The sequence below is a fragment of the Vigna unguiculata genome, chromosome 10 (genome assembly GCF_004118075.2).
Source record: "Vigna unguiculata cultivar IT97K-499-35 chromosome 10, ASM411807v1, whole genome shotgun sequence".
Taxonomy (NCBI): Eukaryota; Viridiplantae; Streptophyta; class Magnoliopsida; order Fabales; family Fabaceae; genus Vigna; species Vigna unguiculata.
In genome coordinates, this window is record NC_040288.1 from 2,571,248 (window position 1) to 2,598,812 (window position 27,565).

The 27,565-nt window shown below is 29.2% G+C and overlaps 2 protein-coding genes across 8 annotated transcripts; both read right to left on the minus strand.

The window, feature by feature from the left end:
- Positions 1-5,606: 5,606 nt before the first annotated feature.
- LOC114167610 (protein NUCLEAR FUSION DEFECTIVE 4-like) lies at positions 5,607-10,406 on the minus strand. Its single transcript, XM_028052716.1, has 3 exons — positions 9,889-10,406; positions 6,382-7,265; positions 5,607-6,240 (listed from the first exon to the last, which is right to left on the minus strand). The coding sequence occupies exons 1-3, from the start codon at positions 10,204-10,206 to the stop codon at positions 5,763-5,765; spliced, it is 1,680 nt and encodes a 559-aa protein (XP_027908517.1). The 5' UTR covers positions 10,207-10,406; the 3' UTR covers positions 5,607-5,762.
- A 2,619-nt stretch (positions 10,407-13,025) lies between these two features.
- LOC114166389 (50S ribosomal protein L18) lies at positions 13,026-16,572 on the minus strand. Of its 7 annotated transcripts, XR_003599913.1 has the most exons (5): positions 16,252-16,572; positions 14,420-14,576; positions 13,685-14,094; positions 13,223-13,339; positions 13,026-13,125 (listed from the first exon to the last, which is right to left on the minus strand). XR_003599913.1 is itself a non-coding variant. In XM_028051108.1 (4 exons), exon 3 carries the CDS (start codon positions 14,082-14,084, stop codon positions 13,695-13,697), a length of 390 nt encoding a protein of 129 aa, XP_027906909.1. In that variant the 5' UTR covers positions 14,085-14,094; positions 14,420-14,576; positions 16,252-16,572; the 3' UTR covers positions 13,151-13,339; positions 13,685-13,694. The 7 variants fall into 7 exon arrangements, 6 of the variants coding, with proteins under 6 accessions (XP_027906909.1, XP_027906912.1, XP_027906913.1 ...); XM_028051108.1 differs by lacking the exon at positions 13,026-13,125 and having other exon boundaries at positions 13,151-13,339; XM_028051111.1 differs by lacking the exons at positions 13,026-13,125; positions 16,252-16,572 and adding an exon at positions 15,927-16,016 and having other exon boundaries at positions 13,151-13,339.
- Positions 16,573-27,565: the final 10,993 nt, after the last annotated feature.

The window sequence follows — 27,565 nt, forward strand, 5'->3', positions numbered from 1 at the left end:
CGTAGTTCTCGCTCAGGCAAGGATGCCTAGCTTAAGCGAGAGAATCTATGTCGCTTGGGCGAAGACTTCTAGCCTAAGCGAGAATGGTGCAAATTTGATTTTTACTCCCTTGTTTCATCTATGATGGGTTGTATATCTTGGAAATGCATGAAGTATAGGGCTCTGCATGTCTTATGAGATTTTATGAACTAGAATTGATAAGCTTGGTATGAATTAAATCATGAATCATGGCTAGTTGGTTGAGATTTCATGGTGGTGTTGTAGTGTATATAATTAGATAAGGATTCAAGTAAGGATTGTATCCCGATACTCTAAAGAATTAGTTAGTCTCACGTAGAGCAGACTGATTCAAGTGGTGAGAGTAGCGAGAGACCCTAGTCTTTGGCAGGATAATGGCCCTAGATGATTGAAGGCTAACCTTGTGTGTGGCAGGGTGAAACCCATTGGCAATGACTCTGCAAAGCAGTAGAGGCCACCACAAGTGCAAGCATCCAGTGAATCCGATCTTATTATATGTATTCGAATAATTGAGTCATAATGTCCTGTTTGTTTGCTATCACATGTTGAATGCCTATTGTGTTGCCTATTTGGAGAATTGTTTAATATGGCTTACTAAATGCCATGTTGAAATTATTTTTACACTAGTTTACCCTTTCCTTTGTGTCTGTTCTTTGCTTTGTTTTCTCTTTTGCGATGATCACCTTATTGGTGTAAGCAAATAGGAGAATTCCTGAAGATAGATCTGATGGAGGTGACGTTGCAGTCTAGTTTGGAAAAGTTAGTTGTGGCTCTTATGAGCAGCCTTAAGGCATTGATGCCTTTGAAATTTCTTGCTCTAAGAGCAGTCTTTTTGTAAAACTGTTGCACTCAATGTTCTTGTTCATGGCATTGTGTAATGCCTTTGCTTTTCTTTTTGGTATATTTAGATGACTGTAAAGTCCTTTGTACTTTATGTTTGGTGCTCTACTTTTACTATAATTATGTGACTTTTATTTAGTATATTTATTCTATATTAAATGGGATGTCACAATTATTATTATAATTAATATTATAAACTATAATTATTTAATTTTTATATTATTATTATTATTATCAATTATGACTATAATAATAATAATTATTATTATCATCATTATTATTATCAACTATAATTATTATAATCAATATTACTATCAATTATAAGTATTATTATCATTATTATTAACTATAATTATTTTTAATATTATATTACTATTACTATTATTACTAATAAGAACTATAATTATTATAATAATTATTATTATTATTTTTATTATTTGGTTAGATACATATTTATTATGTTTTAATTACTTGCTCTTTTTATTTGTTTGGTTGTTCATTTATCTTTACAATTAAACAATTATTTTAATTCAAAATAATAGTTACTAAAATTAGTAAAATAATAAAACTAAAATATTATTTTTTTATTATAAATAATTATTTAAATTTAAAATTTACTAATTAAGAGAATAAAAATGAAAAAATAACAAAGGACACTAAAGATGTTTATCTCTTTATATAAGTAGTTGTATTATTATTATTATTATTATTATTATTATTATTATTATTATTATTATTTTCATCACTTCGTGATATTATTATAGTGGTATTATTATTATCATTATTATTATTAAAATTAGACACACATTTTACTAAGGGTGGTAATGCGGGCCTACATTTTACTTTTGTTTACTATGACATTATATCTCAATTACTTATGCTCTTTATTTATTATGTTGTTCATTTTATCTCTATATTTGTGTAATTATTTAAATGAAAAAAATATTTACTAAAATTAGTAAAATAATAAAACTTACAAATAATTTTTTATTATAAAGAATTATTTAAATTTAAAAAATAATGATTAAGAGGATAAAATTGTAAAAATAAAAGAGGACACAAAACGATGTGTATCTCTTTATATATATATATATATATATATATATATATATATATATATATATATATGTAGTTTTTGTATTATTATTATAATAATGTTATTATTATTATTATTATTATTATAGTTAGACACACATCTTAATTTTATTTACTGCGAGATCATATTTCAATTACTTGTCCTTTTTATGTGTTTTGTTGTTATCTTTATATATAATTATAGATTATTATTGTTAACATTAACCTTAGTATTAACATTGACATTAATATTTACAACATAAATATTATTATTATTATCATTAGTTTGTTATTATTGGTATCATTATTATTATTTTTTATTATTATTACTATTCACCGTGGTGTTATTATTAGAGGTATTTTTCTTTTAATTATAAAAATGTTATTATACTAAATACTTTTACTAAATATATTTTAACCTTTTAAAAATTTTATAATTTATATTAAAATTATTATTAGTATTTTTGATGGTTAAAAAATATAAAGACAATTATATTATTATTCTAAAAAGATTTGAAATAAAAATTAAAAGAAATTGTGCACGCACGGTCACATGCTATTACAATTATTTCGGAAAATAAATTAACTGTATCATATTGTGATATCAACTTTATTTATTATATTTAAAACTATAATTATTATCATATCACTTAGATTTAGTACTTCATTACTTTAATAATAACATATACAACAATATAACATAATTTTTGTGATATTTATTATTTTATTCTTGTATTATTATTATTATTATTATCAATTATAACTATAATTATTATTATTATTATCAACTCTAACTAAGGATCACAAAAATATACGCGCTCGCGGGTATCTGCGGATAAAATCTGCTATGGATAGTTAATACCTACGAGTAGAAGGTAGCGGGTATTTTAATACCCACTTATAAATGGGTCGGGTGTGGGTATCATACTACTGTACATGCGGTACCTGTTATTCGCAAAAAATTAAAATTAAAATTTTATTTTTATTTGATTAAGTTAAATTTAATTAAAATTAAAATTAAAAATATTTTTTATTAGCTTAAATTTAATTAAAATTAAAATTTAATTTAATTTATATTTAATTTTACTTTTTTATAATTTGTTTTAATAAATTTGTAATATATATATATATATATATATATATATTTTAAATATTCGCAGGTATGTGGGTATTCACGAGTTTTAAAAAAATTTGTAAATATTTTTTAAGCGATTACCCAACGAATAAACAGAAAGGTAATGAGTGAATTTTTTTTTTTGCTTTGCTAGTTGGGTTGTAAGTATTACTATCCATAGCCGACCGTTGTCATCTCTAACTCTAACTATAATTACAATAATAATAATTATTATTATTAACTATAATTATTATTATCATTATTATTATCAACTATAATTATTATTATCATTATTATTATCAACTATAATTATTATGATCATTATTACTATCAACTATAAATATTATTATCATCATTATTATTAACTATAATTATTTCTATTATTAAATTATTATTATTATAATTATTAAGAACTATAAGTATTATAATAGTTATTATTATTATTGTTTTTATTATTATGGTCACATTTTACTTTTGTTATGTACGATCATGTTTCAATTTTGTCCTTCTTATTTGTTTTGTTGTTCATTTATCTTTACATTTGAACAATTATTTTAATTAAAAAAATAGTTACTAAATTTAGTAAAATAGTAAAACTAAAAATATTTTTTTATTATGAATAATTATTTAAATTTAAAATATAGTAATTAAGAGAATAAAATTGAAATACAAAAAAGGAACTAAAGATGTTTATCTTTTTATATGTGTAGTTGTATTATTATTATTATTATTATTATTATTATTATTATTATTATAACTACGCTTATTACAGTGGTATTATTATTATTATTATAGTTAGACACACATTTTAATTTTATTTACTATGGGATTATATCTTAATTACTTGCACTTCTTATTTGTTTTGTTATTCATTTTATTCCTGTATATGTGTAATTATTTGAATTAAAAAAATAGTTACTAAAATTAATAAAATGATAAAACGGGTAAATAATTTTTTATTATGAAGAATTATTTAAATTTAGCAAATAATAATTAAGAGGATAAAATTGTAAAAATAAAAAAGTGCACAAGAAGTGCGTATCTCTGTATATATGTATTTATATAGGTAGTTGTTATTATTATTATTATTATCATTATTATTATTATTGTCACTACGAGATATTACTATAATGGTATTATTATTATTATTATTATTATTATTATTATTATTATTATAGTTAGCACACCTCTTAATTTTATTTACTACAAAATCATATTTCAATTATTTGTCCTTTATATTTGTTTTGTTCGTTGTTGGTGTATATCTTTATATATAATTGTAGATCATTATCGTTAATATTAGCCTTAGTATTATCATTGACATTAATATTTATGGCATAAATAATAATATTATTATCATTAGTTTGTTATTAATGGTATCATTATTATTTTTATTATTATTACGATTCATATTGGTGTTATTATTAGAAGTGTTTTTTTTAATTATAAAAAACGTTATTATACTGAATACTTTTGTTAAATAGATTTTTAATTCTTTAAAAATTTATAATTTATATTAATATTTTTAAAGGTTAAATAAATATAAAAAGATTATATTATTATTCTAAAAAGATTTGAAGTAAAAAATAGAAAAAAAACAAAACAAATTATGCAACGAATCAAAGACTATTATAATTATTTCGTAAAATCAATTAATTGCATGATATTGTAATATGAATTTTATTTATTATATTTAAAACTAAAATTATTATCATATCAATTAAATTTACTACTACATTATTTTAATAATAACAATTATAATAATTTAATTTAATTTTCATGATATTTTATTATATAATATTTTTACTACTTTATTATTTTAATATACAAAATAAAAAAATACAACTCATACGTATGCACATATGCAGAGGTCAGTCTACCAGTGTTACATTTAACTAACCTACATTCAATTTTTCTTTATTATTGTAATACATTTATTTTAATCATTTATAAGCCTAGTATGTTAAAAAAGAGAGTATTTGGATAAGAATTGAATATTTAAAGTGCCTTTTGAAAACTCGAATAGCAATAAAATGAAAAGCTTCAACACTAACAAGCAAATGATTGAGTGATGTTCTTTTAGTACTTACTATGTAAAATGAAATGAAAAAAAAATGTAACAAATCATATATATAAAACTGATAAAAGTAAAAAAAGAAAAGAAAAGAGAGGCTTTTTTACTTATGCATAATTAGTCTTGAAATAATATTTTCTTTCAAATAACATCTACCATTACATTTCAAGTTAAATTAATTTGAATCAATTGTAATATGAAATTATGTTTTCTTTGATTCTAGTTCCATGATTTTAGAAAATTTACAATTTTAGTACAAAACTAAATACGACATACATTTAAAATAGCTTTTCTTTATCATTTTAATGGATTTTTAAAATTTTAGGACCAAAATAAAAATTATCCTAAACTTCTGGACTAAAAGCACAATTAAATTTTTATTATGCAATAAAACTTATCGATTCATTACAAAATCAATAATCTTTATCTAAAGCAACGTTTTAATAACGAGTGAGTTTATCTTTAATTTAACTTTACAAAACTTTATAAAGTAAAATTTTGCATCCATCTTATATATTATTAATTTCTCTTCATCATCAGTGAAAGTGAGATCTCTCATATATATAACTCTAGGTTATTTATAATTGATCAACACCTGAAAAATAATGATACAATCTTCTTTACATACAAGAGTTTTTCTTATCATGTAGCTATGTTGTTTTTGTTATCATTCTTTTCAAAATTATCATAAGCTTGTTTAGTCCTTAAGAAGAACAAGAAGCTTGAAAGCAACCCCACCATTGAAATGCAGCTCCACCAAATGAAGGTTTGCAGGTAGCACTTTCTCCCCATGCACATGGAAATTTCTTGCAGCCAAATATCATGGGTTGAGTTCTCTGCATTGGAATCATAAACCAAAGCTGCAAGAAGGCCATAGAGACATGAACCTAAAGGAATGTTGGTGATGAGGATGTTGTGGTTCACTCCAACACTGTTTGGACCAAATAGCTCTGAGGTGATAGAAACTGCTGCAGAAAACACAAAGCCTGAACTCAACCCTATCAGGGCAGTGCCTATGTGCAGTGCTGCTCCACTGCCAGATATGGCCAACAAAATGAATGCAATTGGTGTTGGCACCAAGGCTGCTGCAAACCATCCTGTTCTTGCAAAATGCATTCTCCTGTATATTGTCATATTTGAATACCAAAATGTGAGAAGGGAATCAAAGTGAACCTCAATACAGTTTTCTGCATGAGTCTAGTTCAATTCTATAAAAATTCTAGTTAACTTTATCACTGCCTACAAAGACCATTAAAAGTACCTGTTTAAGAAGTCAGGTGCGGCTGCAAGAAGGCGACCAAAGAAGGAACATGTGGAGTAGAGTGTGACAAGAGAAGAAGTATGAGAATAGTGTCCTAGTGATTGGGAAATTTGTCCCAAGTTGTTGCTGTAAGCCAAACCAATTGTTCCTCCACAGAAATATGCAATGTAGTACAACCAAAAGTCCCATCTATGCACCAGCAACTTAATTGAATGCTCTTCCCCCAACATTGTAAGCTGCTCTCTCTCCCACACACTTTTCTTCTCTCTTGTGCTCAGTGCACTTTTACTCCTCGCGCTGTCCTCGATGCTAATGAGCTCTTGATACAGCTCATTGTCATCTGGGTCAGCGCGAGTGAATACTGAGTAGTAGAAGGAAAAGCTTGTGGGGAGAGCAAAGCGAGCAAGGGAAGAAGATTTCATAGAATACACAACAGAAGGAACAAAAATGAGCAGCAGAAGGAGAAAAATGGCACCTACAAGGATTACACGAGCAATGGAAACTGTATAAGAGAAGGAGTACAGGAAGATGAGGTAGAGGCCTGTGACAAGGGCAAGGATGTTGAGGCAGAGAAAAATTGATGAATCGTGCTTAATGGTGTCAATAGAATGTGGTTGAGGTTGTGGTTGATGGAGAATTGGGATGAGTACTAGAAGAGACACCAGCATTGGAACTATTGCATTGAGTAATAGGTAGAGAGTGTCATCATTTGAGTTTATTGCATTGGCAATGAGAGTGTACAAAGCTGCACTCACACCATTGAAACTAACACTTAAGGACAATGCAAGTGAACGATTTGTGGGAAAATGTCTGATGCATAGGACATAGCAGATTGTGTTGAACCAGCAGATGCTGCAACCAGCAAGTAGACAGAGAAAGAAAACCTGTTGAATGTGTAGAAATGTTTTTTTGTTAGTAGCAATCAAATTTGAATAGTTTGAAGAGATATAATATTAGTTGATTTGTGGAATAGTTTATGGAGATATTGCACCTAGTTTATACAGTAAATTAAATCCTTTGAAGTTGTTTCACAAATATTCTAAGCTACCTAATTTTGCCATTCAAGAAACATGGAGTTAGAATAACCAATGAAAATATGAGATATATTTAAAATTTAGGGAGTTAGGCAAATTCATGCATTAAATATAAAAAAAAATTGCAATATAGAACACAAAATAGGGAAATAATGTATTAACAATTTTTTTTTTTTTTATATACAACTCTTTTATAATAATAGTATCATGAGTCATCTAATGATATTTTGATAAATAATTAAGTGATTATCAACTAATTATGTGATTATCATTGGATAATCTTTATTATGATTTTGACTTGACTTATACTTAAATCTTCATACCCCTACCCCATCTTGATGGGAAAGGGTAGGTGAACTAACAACAAAATGGTGGAAAAACTTCACAAGAATGCTTCATGATTTAAATAAGATAACCCCACTTACTCTAAAGAGGAATTGGAGAAAATTATTGGATATAATTGATAAATAATTTTGTTCATTAAATATATGATTACAAATTATATTCTTAACTAGTAAATACAGAAAAAAATAACATATATTAAAAAAAAAATACTAGTCTTAATATAATCCTATCCAATTTGCAACTATAAGATCAACTCCACCAACAATCTAGTTAGTTGAGAAAAAGGGCATTTTTTTTTATTATAAAACTAAATTCAGGCACAATTTTATTTTAGTTGCATCTTAGAGTATTAGAAAATAAAGTGTTAAGACTTAGGTGAAGTTGATAAAGTGGTTGTAAATTGTGACTTTACTTGATTATGAGTAGTGCCTTATGTGATATAAAGATGACAAATCATAGATTAAAATAGTTGATTATTAACTTTTTAGTATAGTTTATTTTACAAGGAAATGAGACTTTTTTTTATATGTTTTTATTTATTGCTATTGTGATTTGGTAGAGTTTTTAAACAATACAGAATCCTAATCCTAAAAGTTAATGGATTAGGTGAACCACTACACTAATTTTATTGCTATAAAATAAGTTATTTGATTGCTATAAATTAAGAAAAAAAAGTGAAGGGAAATATAAGAATAAGTTGGGTGAGTTGGGTGAGAATTGGAGTCTAACTTAAGTTTTTTAGCATTTTAGTTTCTTCTCCTTCCATGAATATCTAATTTTTAAAATACTTGTTACTTAAAAAAGGATCAAACTGTTTATTTTTAAATAAAAGTAAAAAGATATTATACTTTAAAAAATTAAAAAATAAGCAATTAAAAGTATTAAATAAAAACCAATATCTTATAAATGTTTACTATAAGTTTTGATGAAACTTCTCGTATACATCTCTAAACGACAAAAATAAAATAGAAAGAAAAATATAATTAACTTCTTACAAACTAAAATAAACTCATAAATGAATAACCAAAATTAAAAAAAAATGACAACAAAAATCAGTTTTACAAATTAGTTTTAACTAATACTTATCTTTCTTTTATTGATGAAAAAACTTCTCCAAACTAAAATAAAAGTACATAAGACAAATGCTAACCTTTGTTCTAAATTATTAACCAACTAACGATGAGTAATCCACCCACTTTACTAAATTCATGAAAGATTGAAAACTTCTTAATCGAGCTTGTTTGGTAAGGTTTTTTTTTTTTTTACTTTCTCTCTCTATTATGTATTTAAAATACATTACTTTTAATATTTTAAAGGACTTTTTAATATATTTTTAAAAATTAAGATAAACCAATATATTTTTGAAGGTAAGAAACATTATTAAAAAAACTTGGAATTTTTATTAAAATTATTAATAAATGTAAGTGAGAAATGATATTTTAGAGGAGCTTTTGATATATTTTAAAAATCAGGGTAAACCAATGTATTTTTGAAAGTAAGAAACAGCATAAAAATTTGGCCGACAATTTAAATTCGAATTTTTTATAAAAATTATTTGTGGTATAGCGATAGATGTCAGGATCGGAAAGATACGACTTTTAATTTAATATTTTAAAACAATACATTTTTATTTTATTTTATTTTAAAATATTTAATTTTCTTATTTTTAATTAAATTAAATATATTTTTACCACTAAACAGTTTCTCTTCAAAATTTTAGTTAAATTCAGTTATCAATTTTAAAAAAAATAAGTAAATTTAATTTTTTTAACTAAATTTTAATAAAATTTATTTAATGTTTCAAAATGATATTATTCAATAATTTTCTTTTAAATATTTAACCTTTTTTAATTCCGTAAAATTCAGATTCACAACTCTAAATTATGAATGTACGAAATTAAAATGCAAAGAAATGAAAATAAGTGTATATACTAAAGAAAAGAGTCCAATTTTCCTGTTGAATTTTTTTTAATGTCTTCTGCTAAATATTGAAAACAAACTGTTTTGATATTTTAAAATTAATTTTAATATATTTTAAAATTTTAAAATTAATGAAAATCGATATATTTTAAAGATACAGTGGAGAAATTAATTAAAAAAAATCCGAATTCCGAATAAAATGACTAACCAGAGAATAAGGCAAAGTGATGAAACGATGAATGAGAAGCCATTGGAAGCCATAGCCAAAAGCTCCCATGAAAGCAGCGAGGAAGAGAACAAGCCAGAAAGGAAAATGGAGGAGAGAGAGACCCGAACACCATCCAAAGGCCTTTCCCATGTCCGAAGCCACAGAGAGATAGTTGAGCTGAAGCTGAGTTATGTCAAGAACAGATTTCAAATCTGGAGAGTAGGACGAGAAATCGAAGTTCGTGCCGGTGAATGCCTGCAACCATATTGATGCGCCAAGAACCACCCACTTTCTTGATTCCCCCACCATCGGATTCATTCATTCACCGTTCATCAATCGCTGCAATTCGTTATTCGTTTCTGCTACTTCTTCTTCTTTCAACCAACTTTTCTTCAACCAACACCAACAAAAAATCAGAGGAAAATGCTTTTCTTTTCATCTTCTCTTTGGACTTTGCTGCTTTCAGAGAGAATGGTTGGTGTTGGTCTCTATCTTCCTTCTTTTTTGGATTATTATACAAATTATTGTAAAGTGGTTCTTTTATATATATTCTAGAGATGTAAAAATAGATAATTTCGTCTAAATATTACTCGACGCACAATGGCTTGTTTATTTATTGAGTTAATTTGATTTGATTTATTTATTTGTGAGTCAATAAAATGTAAATCCGACTTTGTTAGGATCAGTAAGTTAAACGGTTAGCATAATAATTTATTTAATTAAAAATTTTTATTTTTTTTAATTTAAATAAAACTAAATTGTAATTTTAATTAAAATTTAAATAAATTTAAATAAAATTCAAATGCAATCCAAAAATATATTAATTTTAATTATAAATTAAAATTACAAAAATATTAATGTGTTAGCTTAAAAAAACAATTAAATCCGACTCAAATGTAAAGTCCAATATAATAAAAATATTTGTGTAACATTTTATTTGCAGATTAGCTTGTCAACACGATTCACCACAGATTTAATTTGATTGAACCAATATTTAGGTTGACTAGATTAAAAATTAATCCATATTAAAATTTGTACAAAATTTTCAACCCAACTCAATTCGTATGGACCAAATTGGTTCGCCAGTTTCAATCATTTTGATAGTTCTAATATATTTATTATTAATTGTTTTTCGCTTAGAATTATATATATATATATATATATATATATATATATATATATATATATATATATATATATTGACCCTTTTAAATAAGAGATGTGATCTTATATGTATTTTTGGTTTCTATTATAGTGATTTAACTATATTTTGTCTGTTATTTTGTTGTACTATATTCATCCACTTAATTATTATAGTAACATCAATTTAAATATATTATTTTACTTTTTAACTTAATATAATAATTTTAAAAAGTTTCTCATTTCATTTCATTTTTTTTATTATTTAGTATAATTCTTTACATTATTATATGCGCTGATATTATTATAATTTGTAAATATTTTCTTGTATTCATGATGGGAATAATAATTTAATTTAACCCGTGGGTAACAATTATAAAAAAAATTGTAAATATTTATGTAGCATTGACACTGGGTACGGGACATGACAGAAATACTGACACTTGTAATTTTCAAAACGAAAGATTAAGGTACACTAATCTATACTGTTTATGAATTATTTAATTTAAAAATCAATATTTATATCTTTAAAATTATCTACAGATATGGTAAATCCAATATAACAATCTAAAAGTATTATTACCTAATAAAAAATGAATCTAATAAGTGGAAATAATAATCGTATAAAATTTATTTTTTATTTCTATAATTATAATAAAAATTTATGCGATACAAGTTTATGAATTTTTAGAGAATAAATTGTATTTATTCTTATTAGTATTGTGTTAGAGTTATGTAAAAATTATGATAAAGATAACCTTGAGAGCTGGGATAAGTACGGAATTTCACTCCGGTGAAATCGGTTCTTTGCTCCAGCGGGGATGGAACGAAAGAAGTTTTGAGAATTCAAGAGAAGGTCACGGCGAGGACACTTTGTCGATATGTATTATATAACAAAATTGATTTATTGATAAATAAATTTTGAGTTAATTTAGAAATATTTGGATTTAGTTTTTTAACCAATTTTTTATAAGTTTATTTAACATTTTAAAAGTTTCATAAGAACATTTGATTGTTTATCCTTCTTGACACATTTTTGCTCCAGCTAAGAAACTGTCTTGAAACACGTTTGAAATGTCAAATAAATTTAATACAATTTGTTAACAAGTCCGAACATTTTTAAAGTTTGAAAAACTAAATTGAGTCAAAATTTTTATGAGAGACTAATTTCAATTTTTACCAAAAATTAATGGAACACAAACATATTTAACCTATAAATTCCTGATAAAGTTGATAAAGTTACTAAATAAAATAATATTTTACTTTTTATGAGGGTTACAAAAATAAAGTAATAAAGTTTTAGAATTTTTTTTACCAAAAAATAGTTGTTTGTTAAAGTTTGTCAAAATAAAACTCTCTCAAAGTATCATTTCCCATTATACAAATATTGTACGCATCGGGCATCTATGAGTTTTCTGAGCTTCATAGACAAATACTAAATCTAAATTAATTTTTAAAATATGGACAATAAAACTATTTCATACAATATTCAATAAAAATAAGTAATTTAAAATTATTATAAAAATTAAATAACTCAATCTTTCACAATATTTTCTTTCGCTTCTTACTCTTCTTTCTAATAAAAATAATAGTATTTTCCCTTTTTTCTTTCTCTTTCTTTATTTTGTTTTTTCATTTCTTTAAATTGATTTCTCAATCCAAACAAAACATAAAAGTTCAGATTTAAGAAAAAATATCTTATTTTGTAAAAAAATATGATCACAAGAATACGAAAGGTAAATTATTTGGAGGTCCTCCACGTTGTTAAGGAGCAGAAGATTTTAAAATAAGATAAAGTGCAATGAAAGGAGTCCACTGAGTTTTGAATGGTGGACAGAAACAAAGGTCCACAATGCAAGTCTTCCATTATTTGGTTGGCTATGATAATTCACGTGTTTTCAGTACCCAAATACAACCTTATTTGTTAATACTGAAAATATTTTTATTTTTATTCAAATATCCTATTATTTGATCTCGTAATCAATGAGATGATGGTACATTTATTATCGTCAGAAAAATGTAAAAGAAAAAACTAGGAGAGTTCATCACAAAACGAGAAGGTAAAAAAGACAAATTTTGTATTTCAGATCATGCATTCTGCAATACAAATAAAACATGTATTTTGAATTATTTAATCTGAAATGTAATATGTAATTTTGAATAAGATAATAGGTAATTTTGACATTTCTCGTACCTTATGGAGGTGCAGGAAGAAACTATGGAGGAAGAAATAGTTACCAAATAGATGTGAAATGCAAGAAATGATAATCCAATTACATATTTCAGTAGATTGTACCTGAAACGATAGCATCTGGTATAACTGATAAGTTAATCTGATTTTCTATCAGAAATGAACTAAAAAGAAGTAAAGAAAAGTGCTTGTTGTAACATACTCTTACTATCGTTTAAAATCTATAAAAAAATCACACAATCTTAGATAAAACTCAATAAATAAAGTAGGAGCAACACAATTTTGTGATTTTCAATAAATTTTAGCCAATAATAAGAGTATCCTTAAAGAATGTTGCTAACATTTTTCAATAGCTAAATTAAGGATTTCCAATTGAATTCAGACACACAGATGCTTCTAAGAAACAAGACTGAATAATACTTCCATGTGTTTTTTGTTGCATAAAGTTATTAGAAGAATACTCACCATGATATCTTTATGATGAACTAGGCCAAGAATTTTTGTCATCGTTTTCATCATCGAGGATGAGTTTGACTCCATTGTTCTTGAGAGCATTCATAACAGCCCAAACCTTGGTTTGGTTCTTAAATCCTTTCTTCCCTACTTCTTTACCTATGTTTGCATGAATCCCTCTTCCTTCTCCTTCATCGAGGCCCTCAACTTTGAGCCTCCTGGCCAATACCTCTCCAACAACAGTTGCTGCTTTAGCATTGCAGGACCTGCCACACTCAAGTGACTCTTTAATGCTGTGTTCTGCAGTGGATGATGTTGCTACAATTCGACCGTTGCTTCTGTCTACCACGTTTGCAGTGATATACTTCAATGATATGAACAATCTCAGAACATATCGCTTCATAACCGGCATTTTCAGTTGTCTGATAGAGGATGGAAAACCAAGCATGAAAATCAGTTTCCCATGTTAAATATAAAAACCATTGGCTTGCTAATCCATGAAATTAGTATCATTAGGCACTTTTTACAACTCAGAGCGCACATCAACTCAGAGCCATTAAGATACTAGAATTCATGAGCATCTTGGAAAGGTGAGTTACTATACCCTAACAAATGCCTACCAAGTGCAGGACTCTGCTTTAATAACAGGTTTTCTCCAATACGATGGGTGATTTAATGATCTATACATCTTAAATTATAAAATCAAATATTTTGATTAACAAAAATCTATAGTACCATACACAGTACCTCTTGTTGGTTGTTGGTAGGTATCCGTTGTATGTCCAAGCTTCTGACAAATGCAGTTCAAACTAAACGTTGTTGTATTGAGCTTCCTTAGACTTCATTATCAGCTTCAACGTGGAGTTCAAGTGCAGTACAAAAAGATAGGGACTTCACCTTTGATCTACAACATACACAACACAAACAGTAAAAAAATTAGTGGTTTCTAAGCATTTATTCAAATTCTAACCGCCAGTCCCATGCATGTTATAGAGACGAGGTACAATTGAGTTCAATTGAGTGAAACATTTCATCAAACAGTTGATGTGCTGTCATGAAAAAAGACTAAGAAATGCTATTACTACCAAAGTATATGAATAACCTCCTCCAATTTGAATGCTTTTATGTAAACAGTTTAATTAAAAACTCATTAAACTCTGAAATAAGCTTATTGCAAGATCATTTGTAAAAGTTACTGAACTAAGCCTTCTGATGGGTCTCTTCTATGATGGTGATTATCACATAAGTCCAAAGAAGGGAGTAATTATCACATAAAAACTTCATGCTATGCATGCATATCATACTGAAATGAGGTGTTGAATACACATCAATTTTGAAGCATATTTGAGAGATTTCCCCCAAACTAAATCACCTTTCTTATACTACCTCTGCTATTGATGTTTTAGTTTTTTTATTCTTTCTATACTTTAAAGTTATTCATTTAGTTTCTAAGTACATCATTTCAATAATTTTTTTTAGTTCTTACGAATATTTTTTTAATGTTTTATCTTTATATATATATATATATATATATATATATATATATATATATATATATTAAATTGGTTTATTAGTATTTATAAATTTAATTTTTATTCTCTAAGATCTAAATTTATAAAATTTACTTTTCCTAATTTTTCTATTTTTGTGAATTTTTATGATTTTTAAATATTTTTGGGTTTTCAAGAAAATAATGTGTATAAAATGAATGTGAGATTATATAAATAAATAAATAAATAAAAATTAGGTAAAAAAGAGAAACAAGATGCATGGGAGGGTGCAAGCCGTAAACAGTGGGGTGCAATGATTAAAAATCTAAAAATACGTAAAAATAGATGGAGGATGTGAACCGAAAAGAACAGGTGCAATCAGTAAAGACATGAGAGGTGTAAACGTAAACAGTGAAGAATGAGTAAACACAAACGGATATAATATAATACAAGAAGTGCAAGGCGAGTAAACATCCAGCTACACGTAGCATACTAATAAAACAGGCCCAAACAAACAACGCACATAAGGGTGCAGAGTTATCAGAATATAGGGGTGTATGAAGTGAAAACAGGGTGCAGAATTTAATGAGGTGCACGACGAAGAGGAAGTAAATAATACAGCAAAAGCCCAAGAAACGAAAACAAGACAGGGTGCAGGATTGTCATGAATGGAAGTGCACGAAATGAATAACCATCTGTGTAGAAAATTAACATTAGGGGTGCGCCAGAAAACCGAACAGGGTGAGACCCAATTTTTCACTAACCCTAATTAAGTTAAAACCTCTCTTCTCTTCACCTAGGGCAGCCCCTTCTCCATTGCCGCTGCCGCAAGTCCCACGGCCGGCGAGACACGCCGCCGTCGACGCCAGTCACCAGCGGAAGCATCGCCGGCGAGAAGCCAACTCCCCGAATCGTCGCCCCTCTCGTTTTCTTTCCTCTCTGTTTTGATCTGTATTGTGTTCTGTTGTAGATTGGATGGTGATGGAGGTGAGGATTGTTTGGGTTTGTGTCAATGAATTTGCGTATTGGATGAACAATGCTGAATTCCTAAATACCAGCATCAAAAGTTAAGAAGCTAGGGAGACTTACCTTGATGATGAAACCCAACGCACCAATCACCTTCTTCCTTTTTCAGCCTGGATGGGTTCCTTTGCTGCACCCGATCTCTGTTGCCTTTTGTTGTGTGTTATCAACTGTATTTTGGACTTCAAATGACTCCCTTCTCCTTATTATCATGCTAGTTTCCCATTTTATGTATTCTATGTTTGAATTTTTGCCCATCATCAAAAGCATGAGGCAGTTTACCTTCCAGCCACCTATGGGTGCAGAGTAACTATGAAGATCAATGTTTTTCTGCATGAGAGGGGAAGGGTCTCTGGAACAGCCAGTTCACTTCAATTTTCACCTTTTTCTTTCATTTTAATTAATTTTTTTAATACAATATTCACAAAAAAAAAAACAAAAAAAAAACGAAAATAAAATAAGATAAGATGAAAAATTAAAAATAAAATAAAATAAAATAAAATAAAATAAAAAGAATATAAAGTAAAATAAAAACAATAAAATAAAAGAAAGCAAAGGATGAAAATAAAAGCAAAAAGTATGTATTTAAAAAAATTAAAATAAAATTAAAGAGTAGAAAGAAAATGTGAATGATGTAGAAATTAAAAAGAAAAGATATGATTAAAACAAAATTGTGAAAAGAAACATTTTCAACGTTATTATTTATTATCTATTTTTTTAAAATTTTTGCAAATCAATTTTATTTATTCCGACAAAATTAATGTTGACACTAACCATGAAATGCATTTTATGGTTTTGTTTTAACACTGCCATTTTTTAATATCTACAAAATATTTTAATTATTTGAGCTTTTTGGAGAATCATCTATTACATTTAAGAAATAATCTAACTAATTCTTTTGAGGAATTTTTGTCATACACTATTGTGACGTGGTTATAAGTATCTGAGTGTTTTTAATATCTTGTATTATAAGAGCTAGAATCATAGACTAGTAAGCTTAATTGCAATATAATTAAGGTTCCCAGACATTTTTTTTGAACAAGTCGTCTTTTCTTATTTGTTAATTCATGGAATTAATACATCTTACTTTTTAACCTTAATAATCAGAAAGAAGTATAAAAAATTCATCCAATCTCTTCAAATTATCAAAAAACTAACTAGCAATTAAACAAATATGGTGAAAAAGAAGTGCAATGGAAGCAGAATATATATATATATATATATATATATATATATATATATATATATATATATATAGCCATAGATCTTTATGACCTTTTGGCAAAACATAAATCGATTTGGGAACATATGTCATTTAGGTCCAAAGATAAAACTTATTTAGGTCCAAAGACTCAAAATGCAAATGGGAAAAATATTACAAGCCAAAAACAATGTAAAAATCTATGAAAAATTACACTTACAAGATAAGTTTACAAAAACAAAATTTTGAATATGGGAGTTCGTTACGCGATAGGGAGATAATAACACCCTATCGAACCCGCTCGCTCAAAGATAGTACTTTTACCTAGATATACAAAAATGATTTGATTTTCAATATGTTTAATTTTCTTCAAAACAAAATAATAAGAAATAATATAGAAAAGAAACATAAATATTTTTTTTTGGTTTTGAGTTGTCCCACAAGGATAATTTCTCGCTTCTACGTATCTCTACTCATGCTACAATCGGGGGTACTAATTCTTTCAAAAACTTTTGAGAAATTGTACTAGTGAGGGCTGGGCTTAATAAAAGGGAATGCTAGTGAGAATTGGACTTAAATGAATGAGTGTTTGATATTTTTAATTTATGAAAATGTTATATTTTTTATAAATTGTAATAGAAGAAAAGATATCGAGTACTAGAACAACGTGGATGATCACATAAGTACTCGGACGTTTATTATAGGGATGTTATATGACAGACGACCATACAAACATGTCAACACCTAATTTCGTCCGGGTAAGAAATAAAAATTTTAATTTAAAAAATAATTAAAAATACAAAAAAGGTGAACCTTGATTTGAGTATGAACAATTTTTTTTTTTACTTTAATCTTAATTTTATCTTATTATTATTTGTATTTCTTATATATATATACACATTTATTTATTTATTTATTTATTATTATTATTATTATTATTATTATTATTATTATCTTGTTTTTCTTTACATTTATTTTATCTTATTTTGAATTTTCATCTTATCCTATTTTATTTCTTTTTTATTATTATTTTCGTTTTATCTTTCTTTTAAAAAAAGAAAAAATAATAATAATATAAAAAAAAAATGAAATGATGAATGTTGAAGTCAACTAGGCTGAAGCTGCCACACCTGCTGCACTCTTGCTGACCCACCCACTCTCGTCCAAAGAAAGATTGTCAACTTGCACACTTTTCCCTGATTTTGGGTCTTGACATGAAAAAGGAAGTGTTTAGATGGCAACTGATCACTGCGACATCAGCCAATGGCATGCAGATAGCAACGTAGGGTGGTTGGGAGGGAACGACTGAGGTTTTTGGTTATTTCAAAAATAGAGGGTATGAAAGAAAAAGGGGGAGCTTCCTAACAGAGGGGGAGATAATAAGGTGAAGAAGAAAAAGGAAACAGGGGGAAGAGAAAAAAAGAGTGGAAACAGCTCGGGCAAGAGGGACCACAGACTTGAACGAGCAGATCCAGGACCGCCACCAGCAGGAATGTCTGAGAAGTAAGCATTGTACCTTCAATATTGAGCATGATGATTAGTTGCATGTAACGATGGCTGTATTTCATTGTTATGGTTCATGATTCAAATATGCTTGTATGTGGAAACTGTTGTTAACGGTTGAAAATGAAACACCATGACACTCTTCCATCACCAAGCTCTCTCACTGCCGTCACACCCTTCCGACTCACTTTTTCCTCCATTACCGATTACCACAACAAACACACAATACTCCATTCTCCTTTCTAGAACAAAAAACCACACTTCATTCACACTTGCATTCACGGTTATCATCCATTCACCAGTTCCCCAATATTACATACTCCATCTCCACCATCAGTTAACTTTTCGTTCTTCATCTTCTTCCTTCACCTGCACAAAAACCAGAGAGGACAGAAACACAACCAGAACCCACACGCTGCTTAGAACAACATATTCACATTCTCTCAATCCTCTTCTTCACGCCGCAACCCAACCCTTTACCACGAACCAACCAATCTCACACAGTACGCCAAACTCTCGCGTTTTCCCGGTCACATACCTCCAATCAGAAACAGAGAAACCACAGGAGGAAGGGAAGATATCGCCGGCGGCAACGCCGGCGGGTCGGAGCTGGAGCGGAGAAAAATCTTGGCCACGGGTTCCGACGTTTTTCGCAACAGATGAAGAAGAAAGGGTCTCGCGCAAGAGAAGAAAGAAGAGCAGTGTCGTCGGCTCCAGGCGTCGCCTGCGAGGGCAAGCGGCGACGACGATATGGCTGCTGTGCCTCGATCCAGATTTCGCAGGGAGAAAAGACGTTGTGGACGGAGTGCCTCACGCAAGGTGAATCGAACGATGGTGTCGTCGCCGGCAAGGCTCGCGACGGTGGCCGGTGACGTCGTCGGCGTTGAAGGAGAAGCAGGCGCGTCCCAGGCCTGGAGCTGCGATGGTGGCGTCGAGAAGAAGAAGGAGCTGCGGAGGCTGATTAGGGTTTTCAGTTTCTTATTTCAAATAATTCCACTTCTGCTCGCTGCACCTCCATTTTTATCCTTCGCACCCCTCCATTACCATATACACCCCTACTTTTACCTCATCCACCTCTATATGCCATGTCATGTTTCTCTCCTTTACTCCGTGCACCCCCATGCCACTAATTACACCCTCCCCTTTTGTTGCTTTAAATGGGGCCAACCGTGCTCTTTGCACTCCTGGTCCTATTATTCACACTCCAAATCCATTTGTCTTCTTTGCTTGTTGGACGGATTTTTGTTTTACTTCGTGCACCTCTATTTTTTACGATTTTGCACCCCCGCCTTGTCTTTTGCTTGTTGGGATGTCCCTGCATCATTTCACTTCCTTGCGCACCTCCACAATTACTAATCCCGCACCCCTACACACACTTTTTACTCTTATTTTGGACTTGTTTTATATTTTACTCGCCACACCACCACTTTTAATAAAGACACCTCATTTACTTCATGTACCTCTCACTAATTACTCATGTACCCCATGTTTTGTTTTCCACTTTCATCCTTCTTAATTAATTTGTTTTTTTTATTTATTTATTTACTTTTTCATTATTATTATTGATTTTCGTTTTTTTTATTTTTTAATATTTCTAAACAAAAACAAATATTTGAAAATTATTAAAAATTACAAAAAAATTACAAAAAATAGAAAAAATCCAAAAAAATGAAAAATATTCTCTTCCACTTTATTGTGTCTGTCCGGTCGCTCGCATCGCGTGACACTCATCTTCAAAAATACCAAAAATAGTTTTCTTTCCCTTTTAGTGTCTGTCCGACCGCCCGCGTCGTGTGACACGTATTTTTAAGTAATTCAAAAAATACAAAAAAATATAAAATTTTCAAAATATAAAAACATCAACATTTTCAAACAAAAGTCTTTTTAAGAACTACGTGATCCTTGATTCTCCCCTGTGAGATACGTAGGAGCAAGGTCAGTCCTTGTCAGGTTCACCTCTAAAAAATCAAATCATTTTCTCAATTGTTTTTTTTAAATATCTTTAAAGAACTACGTAACCCTGATTTCTCATCTTTAATGAGAATAAGTAGGACCAAAGTCAATCTTTGTCGGGCCTAAAAAATTAAAAAATATATTTTTGTTTCTTTTTAATATTTTTGTCTTATTATTTTTGGGGAAAATTAATATTTTGAAAACCACATCAACTTTGCATTTTTAATTAAAGGTACCGCCCTCGGGCGGGCGCGGTAGGGTGATAAGACCTTCCCTACGCGTAACCGACTCCCGAATCCAAAATATGGTTTTTCGCAGACTTGTCTTATCTTTATGGTTTTCCATAGTTTTCCAGAATAATTATGGTGGCGACTCCAAATCTTTTTAAACCCGTTTTCTTTTTCGATTAGCCTTCCCGTCGCGATTCCGGTTGCGACAGCTGTTCCCGTCGCGATTCCGGTTGCGACAAAACATCTAAACAAGAAATCATACGAACAACCATACAAGTATCTAAAACATTTATTGGAGATATTAAATGACAGATGACCATACAAACATTCCAACAAAGATTTCTTTAGAGATTGAGACAAAAAAGTCGAATACTAGATGATAGAAAATCGTACAAAATACCTCATTTTGACCAAATCAAATTCTCCAAATCCATATTAGAAAAGAAAAGCTTTTTTACAAGTTTTTTAAAAAGAACACAAGTATTATCCATAATCCAATTAGGTACTTAGTAACCATAGTCGTCGTAACTCAATAAATCAAGACCACGTAGAATAATTCAGCTTAAGTAACTTATGTTAAATTAGGTGTGATAAATTAGTATAAAAACTTGTATGTATTTTTCTTTTTAACTTAACTATATTATCTTAGTTTTTCTTGTTTCATTATAATCTTATAACCATTTTCCTTACTTATCTTTAACCTCTTCATCAAACTTTTAAGAAGAAATATTTTAGTTAGGTATTTTATTAAACCAACTCAACTACTCTTTGATTTTTATTTTAATACTTTTTTTTCTTCTTAATCTATTAGTTAATCATTAAGAAATAATTATCACAGATATATCGGTTTTATATTCTTACATGCATACATTATTATTATTATTATTATTATTATTATTATTATTATTATTATTATATGTACTTACATGATAAATTTTTGATTGACCAAATATTGTTTTAACATATTTAACATTATTATAACACAATAAGGTTCAACATATTTGTATGTAGTTATCTCTTAGCAAAAATATAGTTGTAAATATAAAACAAATTATAGCAAATCGCATAAACTAGAGATTTATTAATTATAATTTCGGTTTTGAATTTTCTGATATTTTTTCTGTATTATTCCTTTATCGTATCTCTATAAAATATATTAAAAAAAATATTTAAAATACTAATACAAACACCGTGAGAACCCCATTATCCCTTCCTTTATACTCTCTTTCTCTCTGCCACCAGTGTCACAGAACAACACACTCCACCCTTACTCTACAATTTTCCCTATTTGTTTTCACTGCCTTCTCTCTAAAATAGAAAGCTTGAACTTCCATTCTGACCCATCCTCCATTTTTGTTACAGCAATTGAACCCAGAACTAGAACAAAAATCCTTCCCCTAGCTGAGTCTTCTTCTCCTCCAAGTAAGTCAATTCGGTTTCCTCAATTTTCTTCAAATTTTGGAATTTTTGGAGCTCCATTCTTACCAAATCGAATTAGGGTCCTTTCCTCACTCTGAGTTTATGCATTTCAATTCCTTAGGTTGTGAAATTGAGGTGCTCCCTTTTTGAAAGAGTCCTTGCTAGTGGTAATTGCAAAGATAAGGGAAGCTAACTGTCTTTCTTCTAATTTCAGTCTGTGAACCATGTTTGATGAGTTTGATCGAAGCATTGTGTGTTAAATTGATCTTTGAAATGCATGTTTGATTGCTTAATTGATTTTTTCCATGAATTCTAGGTAAATGCATGCGAGAACAGATTGGGAATCTGGTATTTTCGCCCAAGCGAGTGGCTCTCGCCTGAGCGAAAACACTAGAAAACCCACCCTTGTTCCTGCACAAAGCCTCGTCTAGGCGAGTTGAGGTTGATTGAGTGAAAGACACTCTCGTCTAAGCGAACTAGCTTAGCCTGAGCGAGAGTTCGCCAAGATTTTTATTTTTGCCACTGTTAGAGCCTCGCTCAGGCAAGATTGACTCGCCTAAGCGAGATGTGTGACACCCCGACTATTATATTAAATAATTATTATCTGATAAAAAGATATGGAATCAATTTTTTTTATACGATTATCCTTGAGAGAACATTAATAATAACATAACTTCATATTCATATATGTAGTTTGCATCTATGTAATTGTTCATGAAATATTACAAAAATATATATTTGTTAAATATTAAGAGTCCTACATCAGAATAGAAGATTTTCTATATTTTTAACATCTCCTAAAGATATTAATAGAAATTATCCATGAGTCAATCTTCAGAGGATCCACCAATAATATCCCGAACAACTCTCACTGAGCAGGTTCCTCTTCTGCTCATGCAACAGGTACATATGAAAGAAAAAATATGAAAGGAGTGAGGTCTTTATAAGCCTTAAATATCAATCTTAATAAACTCAACAAACAATGCAGACACCGGGGGCCTAGATTTAGACCTACAACCACAAAACTTGATCTTGTTTTACCAGACATATGGATCCATATTTCACTTTTGATGATCCAATCTGAACATCAAAAGTTACGTTGGGAAGTGATTAGGTAGTTGAGTATTTCTCATAAAACATTGGTACAATCATAATTATTTCTTTCTCGAGAATATTAGCCATTCATCGGCTCACAAAAGAGATATATACTCACTACCTAACCTTGGCGATGCCGAGCAGGTATCGGATAGTCCCAAGTTTGGCCTATGAATATCCTAGTCCAGGGCGCTATTCTGAACTATCCAGATATTCACCTACTTGGTAAAACTTCCTTAGACCCCACCATGGTCCCTGCCTTTCATCCCGCAGTGTACCAAACTGTGACTTCCCAAATACGAACACTTTGACACTGGTTTAATCTCAACTTATTGAAACCATACTTAACTCTTACTTAACCGACATACTCTTGGATATTTTCAAAGGTCATTAAATGTGATGACTATCAATTCATGTCATCGTATAAACTATACAAGGAATATAAAACAACGATAAAATGTACATACAATTTTCTTATATCCAAGCTCACTAAATAAAATAATATATACTTTCACTTCACATTTATTTATTTTTAATTGTAAAAATAATGATAAAATAAGAATCAAAGCAAGAACTTTAAATAAATAATTAGATAAGGGTAAGAACGTTATAAATAAACAAAAATATAAATTAAACAGGAGCAGTACATAATTAGAGATTAAATAAAATAAATAAACAGGACCAGTGCATAACTGGAGATAAATTAAATTAAATAAAATAAATAAATAGGACCAGTGCGTAACTGAAGATAAATAAAATAAACTAAATAAACAGGACCAGTGCGTAACTGGAGATAAATAAAATAAAATAAAATAAATAAACAGGACCAGTGAGTAACTGGAGATAAATAAAATAAAATAAATAAATAGGACCAGTGCGTAACTGGAGATAAATAAAATAAAATAAATAAATAGGATCAGTGAGTAACTGGAGATAAATAAAATAAAATAAATAAATAGGATCAGTACGTAACTAGAGATAAATAAAATAAATAAATAGGACCAGTGCGTAACTGGAGATAAATAAAATAAAATAAATAAATAGGATCACTGCGTAACTAAAGATTAAATAAAATAAATAAACAGGATCAATACATATTTAGAGATTAAATAAAATAAATAAATAAACAGGATCAGTATATAATTAGAGATTAAATAAAATAAATATAAGAGGATAATAAATGAAAATAAGTTAAATGAAAGTAAAAAGAATAATATATGAGTCAAAATAAATAAAAAAATTAATATAAAACCCATGAGCTTATCAAGATTAATATATAAAAGCTTAACCTCACTTCCCCCTACCTTATTGATTGAAGAGCACACTAATAATAGTTGTAGAAGACTAGGATCTCTTTGAATCTTTACTCTTTTCCCTGTTTTCTCTTTATCTCTCTTATTTCTCTTTCTCTTTCTCTCTCTCCTTTCTTCTTTCTTTCTCTCTCTTCTTTCTTTCTTTCTTTCTTTCTCTCTTTCTCACTTTCTCACTTTTTCTCATTTTCTTTCTCTCTCCCGTAACTTCTCATCTCATACATATATATAAGCATATACATGCTTATCTTTCTCAAGTCATCATTACCTACATTAATTAATGTTTATCTCTTAGGTCCTTTTTTTTTTTTTCATCTTATCTTCTTCTTTTTTTTTCTTATCTTTTCTTCTTATCTTCTCATCTCTTTTTTTTTTATTATTTTTTTTTCTTTTCTATATTATTTTTTTTTTCTCTTTTAGAAAATTCTCCATATATTTTTTTTACACACACCTATTTAATAATATTTTTAATGTTTAAACTACATCATAATAAAATATGAAACATTAGTAAAAATAGAAGATTTTCTAATTGTTTTATTTAAAATAAATAATATAGTTTATTAAAAAAAAAGGGATGTTACATTTCTCCCCTCCTTTTAGGAATTTCGTCCCCGAAATTCACGTGATTGTAAAAAGATGGGGATACATCTCTCTCATATTACTTTCTAATTCCCAAGTTGCATCACCTTCATCTTGTTGACTCCACAATACCTTTACCAAAGGTATGTCCTTTCCCCGAAGTTGTTTAATCCTTCGATCTCCAATCCTTACAGGAAGCACATCATAAGTAAGGTTTTCTCGTATTTGTACTACATCAGGTTCTATCACATGAAAATGGTCATGAATATATTTACGAAGTTGAGACACATGAAAAACATTATGAAGTTTTGAAAGGTTTGGAGGTAAAGCAATTTGGTATGCGACAGAACCAATTCTTTTAAGAATTTGATAAGGACCTATGAATTTGGGTGTAAGTTTTCTAGATTTGAGAGCTCTACCAACCCCAGTTACAGGTGTAACTTTCAAGAAAACATGATCTCCTTCTTCAAACTCAAGGGGTTTTCTTCGTTTGTCATGATAACTTTTCTGCCTATCTTGAGAAGTTTTCATCTTTTCCCTGATCATTTTAATCTTCTCAGTGGCTTGTTGAACTACCTCTGGACCCAAAACTAAGGAATTTCCATTCTCATACCAACACAACGGGGTTCTACATCTTCTCCCATATAGAGCCTCATATGGGGCCATTCCTATGCTCGAGTGGAAACTGTTGTTATAAGTGAACTCTATAAGTGGTAGAAATTTCTCCCAACTTTCAGTTTGTTCTAAAACACAGGCTCTCAACAAGTCTTCTAAAGATTGAATGGTCCTTTCTGATTGTCCATCAGTTTGAGGGTGATAGGCTGAACTAAGCCTAACTTTTGTTCCCAAGGATTTTTGTAAGCTATCCCAAAATCTAGATGTGAAACGAGGGTCTCTATCAGAAATTATACTAGAAGGTACTCCATGCAGCTTGATAATTTCTTTTATGTACAAATGAGCTAACTTTTCTAAAGAAAATCTAATATTAATAGGTAGAAAGTGAGCAGATTTTGTTAATCTATCTACAATGACCCAAATTGCATCATGACCAGACACAGTCTTTGGTAAACCTGTCACAAAATCCATGGATATGCTTTCCCATTTCCATTCTGGGACATCTAAGGACTGTAGTTCCCCATAAGGCTTTCTATGTTCAACTTTTGTTTTCTGACACACTAGACAACGTGCAACAAACTCCACCACTTCTTTCTTCATCCCAGACCACCAAAACATTTTCTTCAAGTCTTGATACATCTTAGTAGTACCCGGATGAATACTTAAGCTACTCTTATGAGCTTCCTCCATTATCAACTTTCTCAACTCTTCTTTTGTGGGTATGCAAATTCTATTTCTAAATTTGATGATTCCATTTGAATCCTTGTGGAATTCAGATTCCTTTCCTTCAACTTTTGCTATCAACTTTTCTTGCAAAAATTGATCTCTTTCTTGAGCTCTCTTTATTTCTTCTAAGAATTCACTTGATATTTTTAACATTCCTAAGCATATGCTATTGGGTCTAAGTTTTACAGCTAAGTTCAAGTCTCTGAATGATTCTATCAGATCCAATTCTTTCACCATCATCATAGATGCATGTATAGACTTTCGACTCAAAGCATCAGCAACAACATTTGCTTTCCCAGGGTGATATTGCAGTTCAAAGTCATAATCCTTAAGAAATTCCATCCATCTACGTTGTCTCATGTTTAGTTCTTTTTGATCAAAAAGGTACTTTAAACTTTTATGGTCACTGAAAACTTCAAACCTTGCTCCATACAAGTAATGTCTCCATATTTTTAATGCAAACACCACTGCAGCTAATTCCAAATCGTGTGTAGGATAATTAAGCTCATGTTGCTTGAGTTGTCGTGAAGCATAAGCTGCAACTTTTCTTTCTTGCATCAACACACATCCTAATCCTTGTCCACATGCATCACAATATACCTCAAAATTTTTTGTAGGGTCAGGAAGGATTAAAACAGGTGCAGATGTTAATTTTTTCTTCAACTCCTGAAAACTAAACTCACATGCTTCATTCCATTCGAAAGGTTGTCCCTTACGTGTTAACTTAGTCAAAGGCAATGCTAATTTAG

Excerpts from the sequence above, each read along its gene's own strand:
- LOC114167610 (XM_028052716.1), bottom strand. The coding sequence starts at position 10,206 with ATGAATCCGATGGTGGGGGAATCAAGAAAGTGGGTGGTTCTTGGCGCA. Across the intron at positions 7,266-9,888 it reads TCACTTTGCCTTATTCTCTG|GTTTTCTTTCTCTGTCTACT; the intron begins GTTAGTCATTTT and ends CACATTCAACAG. Across the intron at positions 6,241-6,381 it reads GCACCTGACTTCTTAAACAG|GAGAATGCATTTTGCAAGAA; the intron begins GTACTTTTAATG and ends GACAATATACAG.
- LOC114166389 (XM_028051108.1), bottom strand. The coding sequence starts at position 14,084 with ATGCCGGTTATGAAGCGATATGTTCTGAGATTGTTCATATCATTGAAG.